The sequence below is a fragment of the Odontesthes bonariensis genome, chromosome 19, assembly GCF_027942865.1.
Source record: "Odontesthes bonariensis isolate fOdoBon6 chromosome 19, fOdoBon6.hap1, whole genome shotgun sequence".
Classification (NCBI taxonomy): Eukaryota; Metazoa; Chordata; class Actinopteri; order Atheriniformes; family Atherinopsidae; genus Odontesthes; species Odontesthes bonariensis.
In genome coordinates this window covers 22,211,488-22,230,629 of record NC_134524.1, presented here as the reverse complement: position 1 = coordinate 22,230,629, position 19,142 = coordinate 22,211,488, and the positions used below count along the sequence as shown (strand labels likewise).

The following is a 19,142-nucleotide window of genomic DNA, read 5'->3' as shown; positions in this document are numbered from 1 at the left end:
GTACATTCTATCGGACAAGTCTCCATTACATTTGGTGTCAGTCAGAATGATGTTTAATCTCTCTGTTGCAATTTGTTCTCTTAATTGCACTCGGCCTGCTCTCGGTTCTGTTTACCAGTTCATTCTTGACACTATTGTTCATCTTTGAATAAAATGAATTCTGTTCAGAGTCGCTGCATTGTTCTGTACTGCTGAAAGGAGAGCAGGCCAAAGGAAGGCCTGCAGGCTAAATTTGGTGAACCACAGGAATTTACTGGCCTGCCCGGCAGTTCAATGCAGGGTGAGGCAGCTGTGTGTTTGGGTCCATTTATTTTTTTTTGTTTTTATTTCGGGAGTGATGCTTTATAAGCATTTTAACAAGCTAATGAAGGGGTGAAAAGCCACGCCATTGCTGTTAACTAGCAGTGCATTTTGCTCTTAGTTAAGGCGGCCACTATCCTAAAGAATGCAATTAAATCTGACAGAGAAACACCTGTAGTGAAAAGTGCGGTAAACAAGAAGAAAGGTCAAGCTTCAACACCATCCAAACAGCAGTGACGGGTACCTGTTTGTTGGCAGTTTAAGGACTTATTAACAAGATTAAAATGCACGAGAATAAATGTATAACCCACATAATGCAATCATAATCAGTAGGGTTGCACCGATACCGATACTGGTATCCATGGATTAAAGTTCTCCGTCGCTGTGATGGATTTCCGTCAGCTGAACAGCCTGCATAGTTTGTCCAGACGGATTTTCCGTCAACTGAACTCAACTGGGAGATCGTCCTGATCGAGAAAGGGGAGGGTGGGTTGTGACGGGTGTTTGGTGTATGGATTTTATTATAATACTGATGTGATGTAACAGATTAAATTAACAGCAGTATCTGTTTTGATTCCTTTATGTTTGAGCCGCGCCCTCCCCTGATAAGTAAGGTGCGGCAAAAAAAAAAAAAAGGAACATGAGTTGTCAACGGCGGGGGCGGGGTGTGGGGGCTGGGGCTACAACTGCGTGGAAAAATGACTTGCAGTAATCATTAGTCCTAGCTAGCTATAATTTACAAATACACCCCTTAAAATAGTATTTCGTTAGAGCAATATAGAAGGAATGCTGGACCGGTACCTGAGGCCTTTACATATTGGAAACCCCCATTAGAAAAGGCATTTGTCAAGTCTGGGAAAGTGATGGTTCGGAGTAGATTCACCCTAGGGTAATTTGAACTGTGACATCCAGCCAAGTAGCCCACCCGAAGTTTTTCCGATATTGGCCGAACATCAGCCGAGTTACTGAGTTATCCCGAATAGCTTAGTACAAGTGCTAACGGACCCTGGCAGTATCTCCAAAATTACCACACTAAAATCACATGCCATGACACCAAACTTCTACAGTAGTACAAATATGGTCTGTACTCCCAAAACGATGCATTTGGAAGTTTGTACATAGTCCAGGAGTTTATTATTATCAACACAAGCCTAATAGCTTCTCTGCTGCTAAAGCTGCGTCAACGTCACTTCCTTGATCTGGGAGCTTCAATGTAAGATGAGGGTTGATCTACTACTGTAGACAACAAAGCAAGGCTGCTCAATTTCTCCATTTATAAAATAAATTCACAACTCTACAACATAAAAATTCATGTAGAATATAGCATATACTTTGTTGTCTACAGTAGTAGATCAACCCTCATCTTACATTGAAGCTCCCAGATCAAGGAAGTGACGTTGATGCAGCTTTAGCAGCAGAGAAGCTATTAAGCTTGTGTTGATAATAACAAACTCCTGGACTATGTACAAACTTCCAAATGCATCGTTTTGGGAGTACAGACCATATTTGTAATACTGTAGAAGTTTAGTGTCATGGCATGTGATTTTAGTGTGGTAATTTTGAGGATACTGCCAGGGTCCGTTAGCGCTTGTACTAAGCTATTCGGGATAATTCAGTAACTCAGCTGATGTTCAGCCAATATCGGTAAAACTTCGGGTGGGCAACTTGGCTGGATGTCACGGTTCAAATGACCCTAGGGTGAATCTACTCCAAACCATCACTTGAACTGATGTCCACATAAGGTTACTCCTGGTCGCATCTTTAATTCGCTGAAAATCATCAGCGTTCAATGACCCAAACGGTCCAAATTATATAGTTTCAGCGTGGACAAGACAAGTGAGTCTGGAGCATGTAGAATTATCTAGGCTATTTAGTTATTTGAATGACCTAAGAGGTTGCAAGACAAATATACAGGGCGAAGCTATTCTATTTAGTCTGCATGCTAGGTATGAATCAGACTGCTTGCACGCTTGTGAGCGCCAGCAAAAATTTACAGTTTTCAAATAGACGGTCCAAATTATTTTTGTCAGACTAACAGGGATGCTCAAGCCTTTACCTTATGGACAATCAAAAAGACGTTTTGAAAAGTGTACGGGCGCAATGATGTTCCGACATGATTCGTTGTAAACCAAAGCCGAGTAGGCTACATCAGTGAACACGTCTCGCATATTAACATATCAGCATGCCAACAATAGGTTGGTTGATAATGTAGCCTACCACAGGGTATGCTACAGCGTGAAATGGCCCTGAGGCTATGTCGTTCTGCAGTGCATTTGATTAAGGAATGCGAATGCGACAACAGGTTCACGCAATGTTTCGGGGAAACATGTGCTAATGTCTTAATGAAATGTTGACGTTACTTGAACAGGAATACCATTGCATTTTATTTCAGTTGAAGTGCTCACCCAAACGATTGCCTGTAGCTACGTTCACACACCTCGATTTTAGGCTAGAACTAGTTGCTCAGCGAGTTAGAGCTAAAGTCATAGAATGTTTGTGTACCAGCAGAGCCTGGACTTGGACAGGTGGGCACTGTTGCCAGATCTTGGACGAGAAATAAGCGACTGCCGTCCTGAAAACAAGCCCAAAAGCAATAAATCTCTGCACTTAATTCGTTTTTTTTTTTTTTTTTGTCATTTGTAGGTAATCAACAAAAAGAAGGGCACCTATGACAGTGTAGGCCTTCATAAACACAGCTCAATTAAAAACCACTTGGTATTCAGTAGAATTCTATTCTATAGAATTCTAGCATTTTTGCACTGCGCCAACTACAGGAGTTACAGTTCATCATAAACTAACCTACTTAGCCTTTTCACAAAGCTAACACTCTGTGGAATGCCATTAAATAGCCAGAATAGCTATCTAATGTGCTGCCACAAGAATGCATAGACTAAAACTTTTCCCCCCTTCCAGGCGGTTAAAATGAATGCGTGTGTAATCCACTGTGAAAGTTTTTATCCCTTGGAAACAAAACTGAACACTTGCATTAGGTTTTAGGAAGGTATGTGTAAAATTGGGCTAGGACAGCATAAAGGCCCCACTTTCACATTTTATAGAATCATACAGTCTGCTGAGGCATCTGATCAAGTATCTCCATTATCCCTCCATTCCTTGCATAGAACCAATGTACGTTCTGTATTGAGGGCAGAGGTATGGCTACATTGGTTTCCGAAGGGGTACAAGGGGGGGAACTCAATCTGATGTTTAATCGCTAAAAATTTCAGTCAGACGACTTTTTTTTGCTTTAATCCCTGGGTATCGGACCGATACTATTCTAATATACTCATACTCGTTAAAGTTAACTGATACCAATTCATTGCATGAAGACCGGGATCAGAGGGTGGCTTGTCATTTTTGTTGAATTTTTTTAGTTTGGCGGCGAGGGGAGATGTCGAGCTTATCAGGAACAGTGTGGTTAGGCTAGTGAGACCAAAACCTGTCTTCCAATTCATTGCATTTTTTTGTGTTAGAAGTATCGGCATCGATACTCGGTATTGGCTAGTACTCAGATCCAAGTATCTGTATCGTATCGGTGCATCCCTAATAATCAGTCTGATACAGAACAGCCCAAACATTACTATATTTCCATCCATGATTTAGAGCCTAAATATGCAATAGTAGAAAAACGTAATGCCTTTTGTTTGGGTAGGAAATTTTCTTTCTTTAATTGATTCCCTCATTAGTCCTGATTGCAGCTGTAACTCATGAAATGCATATATATATTTAGCATAAAATGTTTGATTTGTGAAGCCCTTTTTGCATTGTTATACCTTTTATTACATCACTTTTTTTCTTCTTCCATATGAACAGAACCACTCCCGGTGTGATCTTTCAGCCCTCAACCCGTTTTAATCTAAGTGTCTGTCACTTCTGAGTATTTTTATCTTTGTAACATTATAATGGGGGTGTTTTGAAGTGGATGAAGATTTTCCAACACATTTCTGGAAGGGAGTATTTTGTTGTCTCGACCTGGAAACGTTTCTTCCATAGTACTTCCTGTTTTCACAGGCCCTTTGTTAGCTATGTTTTGAGTGTGTATATGTGTGTGTGTTCTTGTTTTTGTTACCCCATTAGGACCACTTGGGGTATAATAACTGACCTTGTTGGGACCAGGAGTCATTATGGGGTCCTGATCTGGCAGAACATAATTTTAGGAGACCTGGTTAGTGTTAGAATTTTGGGGTCCGTTAAGAGTTAGGTTAAGGATAGAGTTAGGGTTAGGTTAAAGATAGGGTTATGGTTAGGGTTATGTTAAGGATAGGGTTAGGGTTTTGGCTATCCACACTGTGTGGAAGTCAATACAGTGCCCTCGGAAGGATAGCTGTTCAATGCTGTGTGTGTGTGTGAATGTTAATGGGTTTATCTCAGTCGGCAGCTATGAACGCAGCAGAGGGGCATTTTTCAGCTTGTGCATCATTTCCTGTTCTTCCCAAAGTTCTTCCTCTATACTTCCTGTCCAACATGGACATAATGTGTTTGCCAAATTTGTTTGTGCGACGAGAAGCAGCTTTAATTGAAAGCGAGCGAAGACTAAACAGTTTATTCAGAGCTGCTGATAGAATAGGGAGCCGCTCTTTACATGCAGGTGTGCTTGTATGCAGTTGCACGAGGAGGTAATGATCACAGTCATTTGAGTGTTTGGGTTTATGTTTTACTTTTAGATTGACAAGGAAAATCTTTAGTCACAAAAAACTGTAAAAAGTTTGATCTTTAAGTGGCTCAACTTGTTTCGTGTTTTGTCTTTTTTAATGATCTTTTAGATAAAGACCATAGAATACCTTTTCACAGATTATTGTGACTGTAGCAAGTCATAAAGAAAGACACGCTCTGACTCAGTCACAGGCTGGGGTTACGTGGCACCACAATTTGCTTACAGTGGCAACAGGAGTGTGCATAAGGAAATTAAAAGGATAATTACAAGAGAGGCTGATATCATGTCTGATGTTTTGACAGCGTAAACAGAACTTTATGACAAAGCTCTTTCATCCCAGCTCACTCTTTCATCTCTGCTCCACATTAGTTAAACACTGGATTTTGCCAAAGACTGGCCTGGGAGGAGGATGAGGAGATGAAAGAATGGAAACGGGGGAAAGTGGGTGAAAGACAAAGGAGCTGAGGTTTGGGGAAGGCTTTTAGTTATTTAGGTAGAATAAAACGTTGACTTGCACTGACACGATGCCTGACTCAGATATGAACATGAGCCCTTTAAAGTTGCAGATGAATCTTTAAGCAGTCCATCAAAGCACTTTGTCAACAAGAATTTGACACGAGATACACATAAACGTGCTTGTGTAACATAATTTCCGTTTACCTCTTCAGTGCCAGGGTTAGATATTTCATAACAAGCGCCAGGATTCTGGAGACATGGTGACTTTAATGTTGTGCAAGTGAAATCTCTTCTTTTTTTGTGTTAGAATTAGTCAGTTGAAAGGTCCAAAACTATATTCTTGTTTACGTATTTGTAGTAAAATAGTTCCTCATGTAATTGAACGTCTTTTGGAAAACTAACCGTAAACTAAGGCAGTGCCTGAAGCAGAACCTCGAACCAGTTCTTTACCTTCCAATATCCACAGCAGACTCGTGCTCGGGGGGGAACCTGTTTGATCGGTTACCACCTCTCTGCTGGTTTACAACCAAGAAATAGGATGGGGTAGATTTTATATGAGAGTCCCCCTTCAGCTGCAAGAACCCGAATGTGTGTTTGATAGCGACGAGCTCATAGCAAGCAGGAAAAGAGGAAGAAAACCTAGATTTTAACTGGTCGCTGCTGGTGGTCCAAAAGCTGCACCCTGAAAACATCCTGAATGGAATCAGCTGGCGGGAGCTTCAATAACGGAATCAGTGTTGTAACAGACACGTGCAGGGATGTAAAAAAAGCGGCTCCACGGTAGCTCATTTGTGCACTCGTAAGATTTCTTTTTATTGTTCTCACTTGAGGCATTTCCTTGTACGCTGATTGGTAATTTATAGGAAAGTTCAAAAGTCATACATCATACATACATACATACATACATACATACATACATAGCTAAGCTTTAGTTATGCCGTTTCTACACTCTTTATCGTGTGACCAAGCCCATCCACAGGTGCCATTCACAGCAGTTAAAGAGGATGTTTTCCATCAGTGGAATGCAGCAGATGGCGCTGCACGGCGGGTGTCGGGCCTTTTCGTGTGCAGGTTGCATGTTCTCCTCATGCAGGCGTGGGTACTTTCTGGGTACTCCAGCTTCCACCGAAAGTCCGGAAACAAGCATGTTCGGTTGATTGATATGGCGAGTGTGAGCGTCCGTGGTTGTTTTTTTTCTCAGTGCTTGCCCTGTGATAGACCAACCGCCTGTCCAGGGTGTTCCCCTTCTCTCCCGCCTGATGGCAGCTGGGATAGGCTCTAGCCCCCCCCCCAAATCCTGAATGGGATAAAGCTGGCATGGAAAGTGAATTAATGAATAAACCAGCAGACCCCAGGGTGCCATCTGCTGCCTCTGATATTGCTCCGTTGTGGTTAGTCTGTTAATATTTTCAATAGTAGTTGTCGAGTCAGTAAAAAGTGAAAGATGCTCAACAAAGCAGTGATACTGGATGAATGATGGAAAATAAATCAAACTAAAAAGCTGCAAGCAGCTGTATGTGGGACCGAGATGTGCGCACGTTGGGAAACGCGCTGGACGTCGTAGTCGCGCAGCTCTGCCCACACGCACGATACCCTCTGCATACGTCCGAGCACATAATAACCCCAATGCGGAGGGGTTTTTGAAAGTTTCACTGAGCCATTTTGCTCCACCCACACATGATATCCTTTACATACGTACGAGGTCGACAGGGTGGACGTGTGTGCCAAGTTTCATGACTTTGCGATGATGATAAGGCTTTCAAACCACAAACGCCATCACATGATTTTCACCGCCTGGCCACGCCCACACCGTTCAGAGTTTGGAAAAGCTTCTCCATGATTTTTTTCCCCCCATGACTTAAGAGTAACCTGGCCAAGTTTGAAGTCTGTAGCATTAAATCTGTAGGACAAGTTTGATTATATGCAAGCGAAAACTCACTTTCCATCCAAAATGGCTGCCTTCCTGTGGACGTGGGACCATGGTGGCAAGAGACTTTTTTGTGCGCCTAGGCATGATTAATGACTGTACCGAATTTTGTCCCACTGCTCGGTCCCTAATAAATGATGGACTTTTAAAACAGTGTTGACATTTGACCATTCGTGACGTACTACCTTAGTTAACTGTCGAGTCTGACTGATCCAGGTCCAGTGAAGTCCGCTTGGAATGTTTTTTTTTTCCACTCCTTTCCTCAACCCAACTTGGCTCTCCTGCTCTTCTGTAATGTGTCTCCAGTTTATCACTCAGCCGGGCTGCTCCTGCAGGCTCCTGCAGGGCGGCTCTGTCTCACGCTTTGCTTGTTTGTCTTCACATAAAACACTTGTGTTCATCTGTGCTCCTGGAGAGCGACTTTGAGCACTTCAGCCCATCGCCGTCTTGATGCCGACTCGCTCTTTGTTTTTTTTTTTTCATTTTTGTGTTTCTTCTTAGTAGAATTATTTCAAGACCGCCGGAGAGAGGGTCAGAGAGACAGCACGGCACACATGCAGGCCACACAAACGCACATTCATCCAGTGGTTTGGAATTTTACCGCAGACAGATGGACGGGTAGAAAAACTACACACACACACACACACACACACACACACACACACACACACACACACACACACACACACACACACACACACACACACACACACACATCCCGTTGTTTGGAGTTTTGTACCACATGGTCCCTGGAGATCGGGGCAGACTGAGGTCTGCAGTGCCAAGAACTATGAAGCACAATCGTCTGCCCCCCCCCCCACCCCACATCGCTCCTTCCCAAGCCGAACAATAGACATTCTTGGCATTCTTCAAGACTTCTTCCTCACACACACACACACACACACATGCGTACACCTTTTCCCGGACTGATTAGAGGCCAAAGCTGTAAACACTTTTGGCAGTGATGTTGCCGTGGGAGCGGCGACGACACCGAACAGGGAAGAATGTGCTTTTCTGTGCTGCCGCAACACGTCAGGTGAACGGAATAGAAACCGGGGGGGGCCGAGTAGGGAATTCAGGGAACTTTCAGTCAGTTTTGGCGGCAAAACATCCATCCTGACGAAAAGCAAGGTTCTCAATTCCGCCACGATGCTTAATCTGATCTTGATCTGTGCGGGACGGCTTCTGTGCTGAATGTCAACAAACGGGAAAAGATGGAACTGACGGGTTTGGAGGGAACATCATGCCTAATATGGCTGGTCTCCATCAAAGTCGCAGTCAGATTAAAACACTTACAGAAGAAGACGTATTGCTTGATTAACACACTTGTAGGCCCTGGAACAAAAACTGATCTGAGGTCAGCTACCGGACACCCTCGTGTTACGATGAGAGTCGCTAATTCATCAGTGTGACATAAACGCACATTACTAAAACCGGGTCTGCGGTAGCTGTCTGCTGTGCCAAGTTGGAAGCACAGAGAAGATTGCTGCCCGTTGTTTTTCAATTGAGAAAAACGAATGTATTTTGATTGTTTAAATAGATAACTAAAATGCTGCCGACTTCCAGCCCCAACTCTGTGTCCCATCAGCAGGAGAATGAGTGCGTTTCTCCACTACGCGTGTGGTCTTCTACAGTTTATCTGTCTCCTGTGGCCTGGTTTTTATTAACAGGACCATTAAGCTGCGACTCCATGATACATGACACCACACACACACACACACACACTCTCGCAGATGTACAGGCATTAACAGACACCGTTGTCTCTGATACAAGAAGAAAAAAAGAACCTACAGCTCAGTTTGGAGGGAAACGCATGAATCAAGATGTTGGGCACCCTCGATCTCGGGTTGTAATTTAAATTTTGGTCATTTTCTTGGGGTTCTTTAGGTTCCATGTTAGGTCCATTAACAGCGGGAGAGGTTGTTGCTGTTCTGAAGCCGGCTCAAGCTCAAGAATCGCTCACAAACCAAAAGCAAATACTGTATGATAAGAAGGCACTGCTGTGGAACAGGAGGAAATGGGAATGCACACACAGGAAGTTTGGACTCGGCCATTGTGTTTCGCATCAAAACATTTTGTCACTTTACGAGAAAACACTTCATTGAACGGCAGGATGTGCGGTCAGCAGCTGCTGCAGACCTTTGAAAACCTGACATACTGTCCATTCTTTGCAAATGGTTCGCGTACTTGTTTTCTGTTTTTTTTTTTTTCTTTTTCTTTTGTTTCCTTCAATCCAGTTGTTATTTTGGTTAAGTGAAACCTGTAGCTCCACGGACAACAGCGGTGGTTCCGTCCACTAGTTGCCCTTCCTCTGATGCCTTTTGCACTCGAATAAAGGCCCACTAACGCCGGCTCATGCCGCTGTTTTCTCGCCACTCAGTGGGGTTACATGGCACTGAAAGGATCAGATAATTGGCAAATTTACAATAAGACTGAGTTACGAAGTGCATGTAGACACCTTAATCTGACAAGGAAGTAGATTGGATTGGATTACTCGCGATCGGATTAAGACCCCGAGATAACTCGGTTTAAAGTCAAATTAAAGGTGTTTGCAGACGGGTGAAGCACGTGGTGAATTAGACTTTGCGTTCTGCGCATGATCAAGATTTTTAAGCAGCTCATCACAAACGAAATGTAGAGGGACATACCTTCATCTTGCTCTTCATTCGCCATTTTTGTTCGCCTGAGTTTGTTGTTGGTTTTGGTGGTGAAGGGGTCAACCGGAAGTGGCTCTATTAGCAATAGTTGAAATAGCTACAGCGCCACCTATAGTATCGGAGTATGACATGCTTTGTGCCTATGAGTCGATTCATTCACCGCCATATATCCAAGGATAATTACCCTTGCTAAACTCAATCTTATTGTAATTTAGCCAATAATTCGATCCTTTCCGTGCCATGTAACCGCACTGCGTGATACGTTACAGTCGGGGGTTTAGTTGCACATCGAACGTGAACGCGGTTGAAGCGGGTATATTAGCTCCAGTGTTGGTAAGGCAAGACAAGGCAAGGCAAGTTTATTTGTATAGCACAATTCAACAACAAGGCCATTTAAAGTGCTTTACAGATACATTAAAACAGTAGAAATAAAAAGCAGGATTTAAATTTGAAACAAAAAAGAACAATGGATAAAATCAGATAAAATCAGTAGTTAGCTTAGTAAAAAAACAAAACAAAACCCACATTTTTCACTGAAGCGGGTGCTGCAGTCAGGGCTGAGAGTGGGCCCAGTTAGGTTTTTCCTGAAGTAACACACATTTACAAACCCAAATATCTAACATGAGAGTAAGCATGCTGCTGATGGAGCGGGGTAGTATTGGTTTTGACACCTCTGCTCAGTGTCAGAGCCTAGATTTCCATTACCAGTGTCATTTTAAGCCCATGTGCACCAACACTGATGCACTTTTCATTTAAAGCACTTCAAATGTACCTGCCACTTGGATGTAGTAAATAGCAGTAGACGGCTGATTAGAGGCACGCACAGAAACACACACATGGACGCGGTCTGGGGGGACCAAGCAGTAACAAACGATGCATTGTGCTGCTGAGGCTAACTGGACTTCACCCTTCCTGCCATCGACCTCTGGTATGGGCCTAGTCTCACTGTACTGATTGCCTGGTATGTCAAAAGTTTGTGTGTGTAAACCTCGGTACAAGCGCAGATGCCTGTCTGTGTGTGTCGGAGCGGTAAATGTATGTCTGAGTGAGCGTTTGTCATTCAGAACTCCATCATCAAGGGTGATGAGGGCCTACAAGGCAAGCAGACAGGGGTCTGATTGCATGCAGATGCACACACACACACATATATACACACACACGAGAGAGGGAGAGAGACCTATAAAGCAAACAAATAGATCCTAATCAGGAGAACACAGAGGGGTAGAGGGGAGGAGGTGAGGTGAGGTTGTTTAGGCTTTCTTGCATAGTTAACCCTTCACCTTAAAGAGAAGACGGGGAATGTCAGGAATCTGCTCACATGTGTGTGCGCGACACACAGAGACACACTCTCACGGAATCTGCAGGAGATATAAGTCACCAGGAAATCCTTTGAAGCCCCCCATCCGAGGGCCTCGTGTTATTAAGCATGCGCTGTTTGTGTGGCTGGTTAAACTTTAACACCGTTAGCACCAGACACCCGCGCCTCTCGCCTGCGAGGCCCAGGTCTGGTCACAGTGTTGTGGAACGGCGACAGTCGTCCGGTGATGCTCGCTGACTCGCAAAGTGAATCTGAAGTGTAAACCGGCTCATCGGCGGGGCGACGATCCCGAGCCGAGCAGCAAAAAGTAGGATCAAGGTGTCGCAGCGGTCCAGTCGAAGTCCGGACCTCAACCCGACTGACATGTTGCGGGACCCCAGGAGCGCTGTGCATTTAAAAAAAACAAACAAAAAAAAAAAGTGATGCTTTTTTTTGTTTCAAACTCTTTATTTATAGTACAAAACATTGAACAATTACACATTCAAGGTCCTGGGGTGGTCAGTATTTTCGAAAGTCAGAATATCATACGCAACACGTTAAAACGGTCTCACTCATTGGCCCAATAAGCCATTTCTGCCATCGTTTTTCACCCAGATCTTTCTGGAGTCGGATCGAGTAAGCAATTGGCTCTTGGACATGCAATTGTTTTACAATATCAACAAAAGTGTCTGCAGTGGGGGGCATTTTTCTGGAGCCAACATTTTGTGATGGCCTTTTTACTTGCTGCTAGCAAGACCCTAAGAAGATAATTATCAGCTTTACTCAATCCATCTGGAATATTTCCAAGATAGAGCGTTAGGAATGATACATAGATATTGAAACATAGAACCTTTGAAATGATATTTGCCACTTCCCTCCAGAAAATCTGGATGGGGGGTGGGGGGCAAGACCAAAAAAACATGGAAAAGAAACGCTTTTAAAGAAGAAAGGGCCAAAATTCCTTCCCAACGATGTGAGAGACTGATAACATCTCACAGAAACTGATTAGTTCCAGCGATCGCTGCTACGAGCTGTTGGTGTGCACATATACACACTGCTTCTGCACAGCACAGGTGGAACTCTCCACGTCGCGTTCATCCGAGGTTACGTTCGCCCACTTTTAAGATTTAAAAAAATAATAATAAAATTCTCTTAGATCCTGATGCTCAAAACTTCAAAGCTGATAAAGGGTTGCTGTAGCGCTTTTATTCCCCTTTTACGTCCCTCCTCTGGTTCCCTTTTGCAAAATTCCTGACAGGATGGAAGTTTTGGGAATGTCATGGATTTTTGAGGCTGACGCTGCAATCTAAAGCTTTAATTGAAACAGGAATGTCCCATGTCAGTCGCACAGGGTGCAGTGGTCAAAGCCATTCCTCTTTCATTATTTTCCTGTAACACAGCTGCTTGTCAGGGGAAATATCTCTCTCATTGATAAGGACGGTGATAAAAGTCTCCTGTTCATCCATCACCCTCGCTCATTGTGTTTGCCTACAATTATTCCGCAGGCCCTTTTTTTATTCTCCCGCAGACCTCCCATCCTCTCTTAAATTCCAGATCTCTCACCACATCTTGTTTTTCTCTGCCAAAGTGAAAAAGGCCCCGTCCGTCCGTCCAGCACTCTCTGCTTTCTTTACCCTTTTCGATCTCTTTTTCATGCTCTACAAACACACGTGCATGCTCTCACACACACACACACACACACACACACACACACACTAGGAGGAAGTACCTCTGCATTCCTCCCCTACCCGTTAAACAATAACAGTGTGGAACTCTTGGTATTATTTTAGCAGCCGTCCACCACTTTATCTGCCCTCCACAATACTTCCTCTCTTGCCTGACTCACACATCCTGCAGAAGAGGAGGCGAGAGAGGCAGGGAAAGAATGAGATGGTGGAGAGAGAGAGAGGGGGGAGAGAAGGGGAGGGAAGGGAAGGGGAGGGGGGAGCGATACGGAGCGCAGGAGAGAGACATAGCCATGTTTTGTCTTCCAGTGAGAGGAGTAAAGGAGGAGGAAGAGAGGAAAAGGAGGGAGAAGGGATGTGAGGATGATCGGCTGGTTTTTCCCTCTTTGGTCAGGACCTGCCACCCACTTTACTTCTCCGCTCGGACATCAGCGCTCAGATTTTCAGGCGTCACACCTTCGCAGCACAACCCGGCTCTCCTCCCACGACTCGGCCGGCTTGAGGTCACTCCGAAAGCCCGGCGAAAGGTTAATTAGAGAGGTTCGCGTTGCTGTCCGGGCACGATTGAAGGCTTCCGAAAGCAGACGGCCCGGCTGGTTGAACTTGAACTCTTTGTCAGGGATGCTGACGGCTGAGCGCGGATCGGTTTAAGAGTGGATGCTTCAGCCGGTGGAGTCAGGTAGGTCGACAGCTTCACGTGTTTAACTCTATAGGGAGTTCAAAAACTCCCATTCTTTTCCGAGCCTTTTCTAAACGGACAAGTTTTGACACATAGAAATGAGTTTAAAGTTGATCCCATCGTATGCGTTTGGGTCCTAATATGTAGCAGTCCAAATCCGTCACTCTGTCTGGCATTTGTTCTGTGCTTTATTGAGACTGTGTGTGTGCGATTATGCGCGGTGACCTTTGCGGTATCAGTCAGCTGTTGCTGTTTCTGACCATTAAGTGGGAGATTCCAGCGGAGCCTTTCATAGACGCCCATTCAAATCAGCATTGACGGTTTTTGTCGTCTCTGCTCTTCTGTTGCTTGACCTTTTCTTCCATTAATGACATGCATCAGTTTCTCAGTTTCAGATGCCCAACCTCTGCACAACATCCCGAGAGGACTTTTATAAATAGACTCTCCCCTTGTCTTGCTAACTTTATTGAGTTTCTCGGTCAGTCGCGGAGACACAGCAACACAAGTTGTGGGATTATCTCATTACCTCTGTGTCCACGTCAAAGACATGCTGTTGTCCACCATACGTTCAGTGGATTTTTTGAAAAAACCTGATTCACGTGATTCCTCTTTGCTTGCTGTTTCTGGCAGCGAAAGGGTTGCCAAGTGGGTTAGAGTGTCAGAAACGGGGAAAGTACAAGTTCTTTGGCACAGTGATTGCATGTCTCTGTAGGTTATACCTAAACCCCCCCTGGGCAAAAGACGCGGTAGGAGCCGAATGTGATCCTGAGCGCTCCCGAGTTTCGGGGGCAATTCCAACACTTTGCTTTTGGAGATGCAAATTACACGCGCAGCAGATGTTTTTATTACCGAAAGTAATAAAAAGCTTCTGTGTGTGTGTGTTATTCTGACGTGTTGAATGAATGCTCGTCCTCGCTTGAGGTTGAACCCCCAAAAAAAACGTCAAATTGAGGAAGCGCCTTTTCGATTTTAACCAAAACCAGACCTACATGTGAGGCCGAAACATCTCTGTTAGACATCTAGGTTAAATTCACACCAAGTGCTTGAATTATTTTCTTTTTGTAAATGTGGGAAACACCCGTTTTAATGGCTGCGCATTTCGATATTTATAGTCACCGCAGCTCTATTGAGGATAATGTCGTTGAGGGTTCCAGGAATCTCTCTCTGCTTTGACATCTTTTACAAATCATGCATACTGGGATGAATAAATGCATCCGTCAAGCTTTTCCTACGCATTCCTTTGGTAAAACCTGTTAGTGAACCACTGAAATGACCAAATTGCCACGGTGGAATAGAAAAACCCGCCGACTGATGTTTTCCAACCTGCTGTCGCATTCTCACCCCCCCCCACCCTCACGCGATCACAGGCTTCCTCTCTTCCAGAAGGTAAAGCTCCTAAAAGTGTAAAAATCCTCACCGTTGTGGGATACATGATCGGCGACCCCTCCTCAGGCCTCTCGGAATTTTTTTGGGGGAAAAGCATTTATGGGTTATGCGGTTTTTCAAAGAACCCGACCCGCCTCCCCTGCATCGCTGCAAAACGATCGCGAAGGAGAGATATTTGTCGACATTTCTCTTTCTTTATCACACAATCTCCGTCTAACTTTTCCCAGTCATCAATCTTTAAAAGTTCAACTTTGAGAAACGAGAGGTGGCTTCGAAGGGGAGTGTGAGAGGTGGGGGTCTGTTAATGTTTGTGTTATGTTCAATAACGGTATTTTGTCTGGTTGGGTTTGGATGGTTCCCACACATATTTAGACACACACATACACAAAATAATAGACGCACATAGACTGGCTTTACATAAACTTTCTCAGGGGATAATTCAAGGACATTGTCAGTGGAGTCGGACAATCAGTGGGCTAAGATAGAAATCCTTCTTTAGGAGCCAGAACCAGGAAACTTTGGTGTTTATTTTGGAAGTGGGTCTCCTGCTCCTGCTTTATCACAAACAATAACACTCAGAAATGGCCTTTTCCTTTCCCCCTCGCGTTGCCAGGATCTGCATTCTTCTTCCAAAATTGTACCTCCAATTGTTTTTTTTTTTGAAGTGCTCAGAATAGTGTCCTTCTTTACAACTTAATGGTCTTCAGTTAGAGCTGTTTGTTGGGAAATAAACCTTGCGCCATCCAGCTGCTATTTCTGGGTCTTTCTGAGAAACTTTTAGGTCTTTTGGGACATTTCTAAGTGTTGCGTCAGGTGAGAAAACAATCGGACAAATTTAAAGTCCGTTGAGACGAGCCTCAAGTAACTGCAGATGTCTCACTGACTCGAGGCAGTCGCAGCAACTCCCAAGAAGGGATTCATCGAGACAAATTCAACGTGACATATCCGAACAATGCTAAGTCTTATGTTACCCGAGATGGGTTCAGTTCATGTTTGAATCGTGAGAAGTTTCAGTTTAGACCTGTTCAAGACAAGTCTTAAGACGGCCGAGATAAGGTCGAGTCGTCACAAGTCTCAACTGAATCAAAATCAATTCATTCGTGACGAGTCAAGAGGAGACCAAGTCAAGTCTCTAGTCAAATGAGACGAGCTCAAAGGTCCAAGTCCCAGATTAACCAAGAAATCTTGAGTTTGATGAGTCTCAAGTCAACTTGATACAAGTCCAATTTCAAGTCGAACCAGGAAAATCCAAATGAAGTCATTTTATTCACATAGATCATGTCTCCAAAGAAGACACGTCCAAATCAGTTTAGCCCCCAGTCTCGAGTCCTTGAGTCTAGACACGGGTCTCTTTGGCTTTGATGTGAACTGGCCTTCATTTTTTTTTTCATATTCGTGCTTTCTGCAAAGACTAAGAATCAAGTTGCATTACCGTGAAGGCTTGATAATAATTCTATGTTGAAGATTTTTGGCTAAGCCAGTCCCTTTTGATGTTGTGGACCCTTTTTTCTTCTTCTTCTCCTTTTCATTCATCTGGGATTCGACCAATTCCAAACTTGATACTTGAATGTTTTCGGCTTCCAAACTTTCTTTGTGAAGTCGGCGTCTCCCAGCAGTCCGACCTCGTATTTCTAACGCAAGTCCGGTCCAAGCTAACGTCTCGAGTCGGCAGCCATGGTGGTTTCCGTTCTCTCGTCGACTCGCTTCCATCCAGCAGCAGTATTCCCTGCAGTGTGTCCGCTTATAACAAGATAGGATTACTGTCACAAAGGTTCATTCAGACCTCCAGATTGAAACATTTATATCTGTCTGGTCCTTCTTTTTTTTTTTTTTTGTCGCTGCTCTTTTCACTTCTTTCTGTTCTTTGTTTTTCCGTCTCACATTCACACTCAAGTCTGCGGGGGTCCGGCCGAATCTGGGAATTAGTCTGTGTCAGGGAATTAGAGAATATCTTGGGATGCAGTGGAATGTTCGGCCTTAGATCAGACGGCAGAGCTTACTGTACATGTTAGATGAGTTTTTAATGGCGGTGCAGTGAAAGTCCAAACGACTTGTGAGGAAGCCGTCGCTACAAAGTTTGGGTTGGCACGGTGCTGCTGCTGCTGTTGGTCCACGTTTTATGTGATCCCCGACGTTCCAGCTGCTGCTGCAAGTCAGGATGTCGTCTTAGCGGTCTGAGCTGTGGTAAATCATATGAAGGCAATAGGGAAAAAAAAAACTTACGGTAAAGACGACCCCAGTGCAGGCAACAAAGGAGAATAACTATAGGAAATGCAACACCACCGCAGCCTCTTTACATTAGACCATAAATTCCAGCCGTTTCCATGTTTCCTCACCCGAGTCTTCCCCTCTCGTCCCACACAGGCGCAGCGTTCCTCTCATCCGGCCTCACTCCTGGCACCTGGCAAAGTTATCGGAGCTGCCCCTCCTCCCCCCTCCCCCTCCTCCATCCCCTCCACCTCTGCCACCCTGCCTCCCCTCTGCGGACTCCCCTCCACTCCCCCCACCCCCTCCTCCATCTGCCATGCAGCTCCACCCCGGCCCGTACACACTACCCTGGCACGCCACCGACAACAGGTGAGACGATGTGTAAATGAACTGTCTATGAAAAGCGGCTGTCGGGTCTTGTTTGGTTACAGGCGATTCCCAAATCTGTGGACCCAGCATCAGATTATTGAGTTTGTGCTACTGAGCCATGCCAATGACGGTGACATTGAATCTTCACTGTCCATTGTAGAAGAACTAAAGGAGTGGAGTAAACTGCTTGTTCAGTAGGGACCACTCACAAGATTTCTCTCACGAGGGATTTATTCTGTCATATTTGTGTTTTTCCTCATTCTAAGAAAATTGCATAATTCATGAAAATACACGAAGGCGAAGGCACAGTCTGCAGATCGCTTGTTTTGTCTGAGCTGTGGTTTTAAAAGCCAGAGGAACTAAATGTACAATAATACACGGGAACTAATATTTGGCTGCAGAAAACACATTAGATACGAAGCATTTTACTATGTTCGTTAGAAATATGAGCTCATCCAACAAAAACTGTGAAAGGTGGAACTAAAAGCTGGAAAAGTAAGCGGTGCTAGAAAGAAAAGACGGGAAGCGACATGTTGCAACTAATCAGGTTAATTGGCAACGGGTTGGTAACGTATCGAAAGAGCCCCTAAGAGAGGCAGAGTCTCTCAGAAGTAAAGATGGGCGGCCGGCAAAATAACTGTGGAGCAATTTCGTGTTCCTCAACATAAATTGTCTCTGAATCCCAGACAGTACAAGATATAATCAAAATATTATTTTATGAAGCCCACGGGGCTGTTGAGCAGCTTGAATCCGATGCCAGACAAAGAACAAAGAATCCTCTTCTCTGGTTCTTTCTGATGGCAGCTGATAAAGTTGTGTCATCGTCCCAAAGTGCTTCGGGTGCTGCCTTTGCTAGCAGTCTTACGGCGAGTGTGTCCTCCCGTAGGTTTGAGTCACACGTTGTGGTCCCGCGAGCTACTCCGACGAGATTGCAGGAAATTTTTTTGCCCGGTGCGCCTCCCAAAGTCCAGGAAATCGCCAGGAAACCGGTGACATCACTGCGCTTTAATGTCAACACAGCCCACACAGGAAGCACAGGGACCTATTTTTGGCTCCCATTAAAACATTCTAAAGCGACGACGAATCGGCTGACGAGAGACGGGAAAGATGGAAAATGTCTCATTCTTATTATATCGAGGGTTTAAAACAATGTTGCTTAGAGGTAGTCCATTAGGTCAGCAGTTCATGAGACATCAGCCATCATGCCGGTTCACTTCTTGGTTAGTTGTCTCATCACATGCTGCTGGACGTACTATTCTGTGTGAAAGCCTGAGCCATCATTCGTTTCTTTATATTGAGCCTCCTCGGAAAATCTTTTAAAGTGGCCTCGGGCAATAGTTTTTTTAGTCTTTCTAAAACGGGTCTTATCTTTGGGACATTGGCTGCTTTTTCCGCTCATTTTCAGTCCAGTCCTTGTACCTGACCATTTCAGAGGAATGTGTTTGCATTCATTAGCACACTTCACGCTGACCCATGGCTTATTCACCTTGAAGAAAATACACCAGTTTGTCCCAGTTTCTTTAGCTG

General features: G+C 44.4%; 2 protein-coding genes across 2 annotated transcripts in view; one reads left to right on the top strand and one right to left on the bottom strand.

Annotated features, from left to right (window-relative positions):
* Positions 1–19,142, bottom strand: part of rps4x (ribosomal protein S4 X-linked) — a 346,107-nt gene that overhangs the window by 202,703 nt on the left and 124,262 nt on the right. The window lies entirely within an intron of this gene.
* Positions 1–19,142, top strand: part of shroom4 (shroom family member 4) — an 84,405-nt gene that overhangs the window by 43,940 nt on the left and 21,323 nt on the right. The window contains exon 3 of the mRNA XM_075450835.1: positions 17,403–17,615. Coding sequence (XP_075306950.1) covers positions 17,403–17,615 — 213 coding nt within the window. The remainder of the gene's footprint in view (positions 1–17,402; positions 17,616–19,142) is intronic.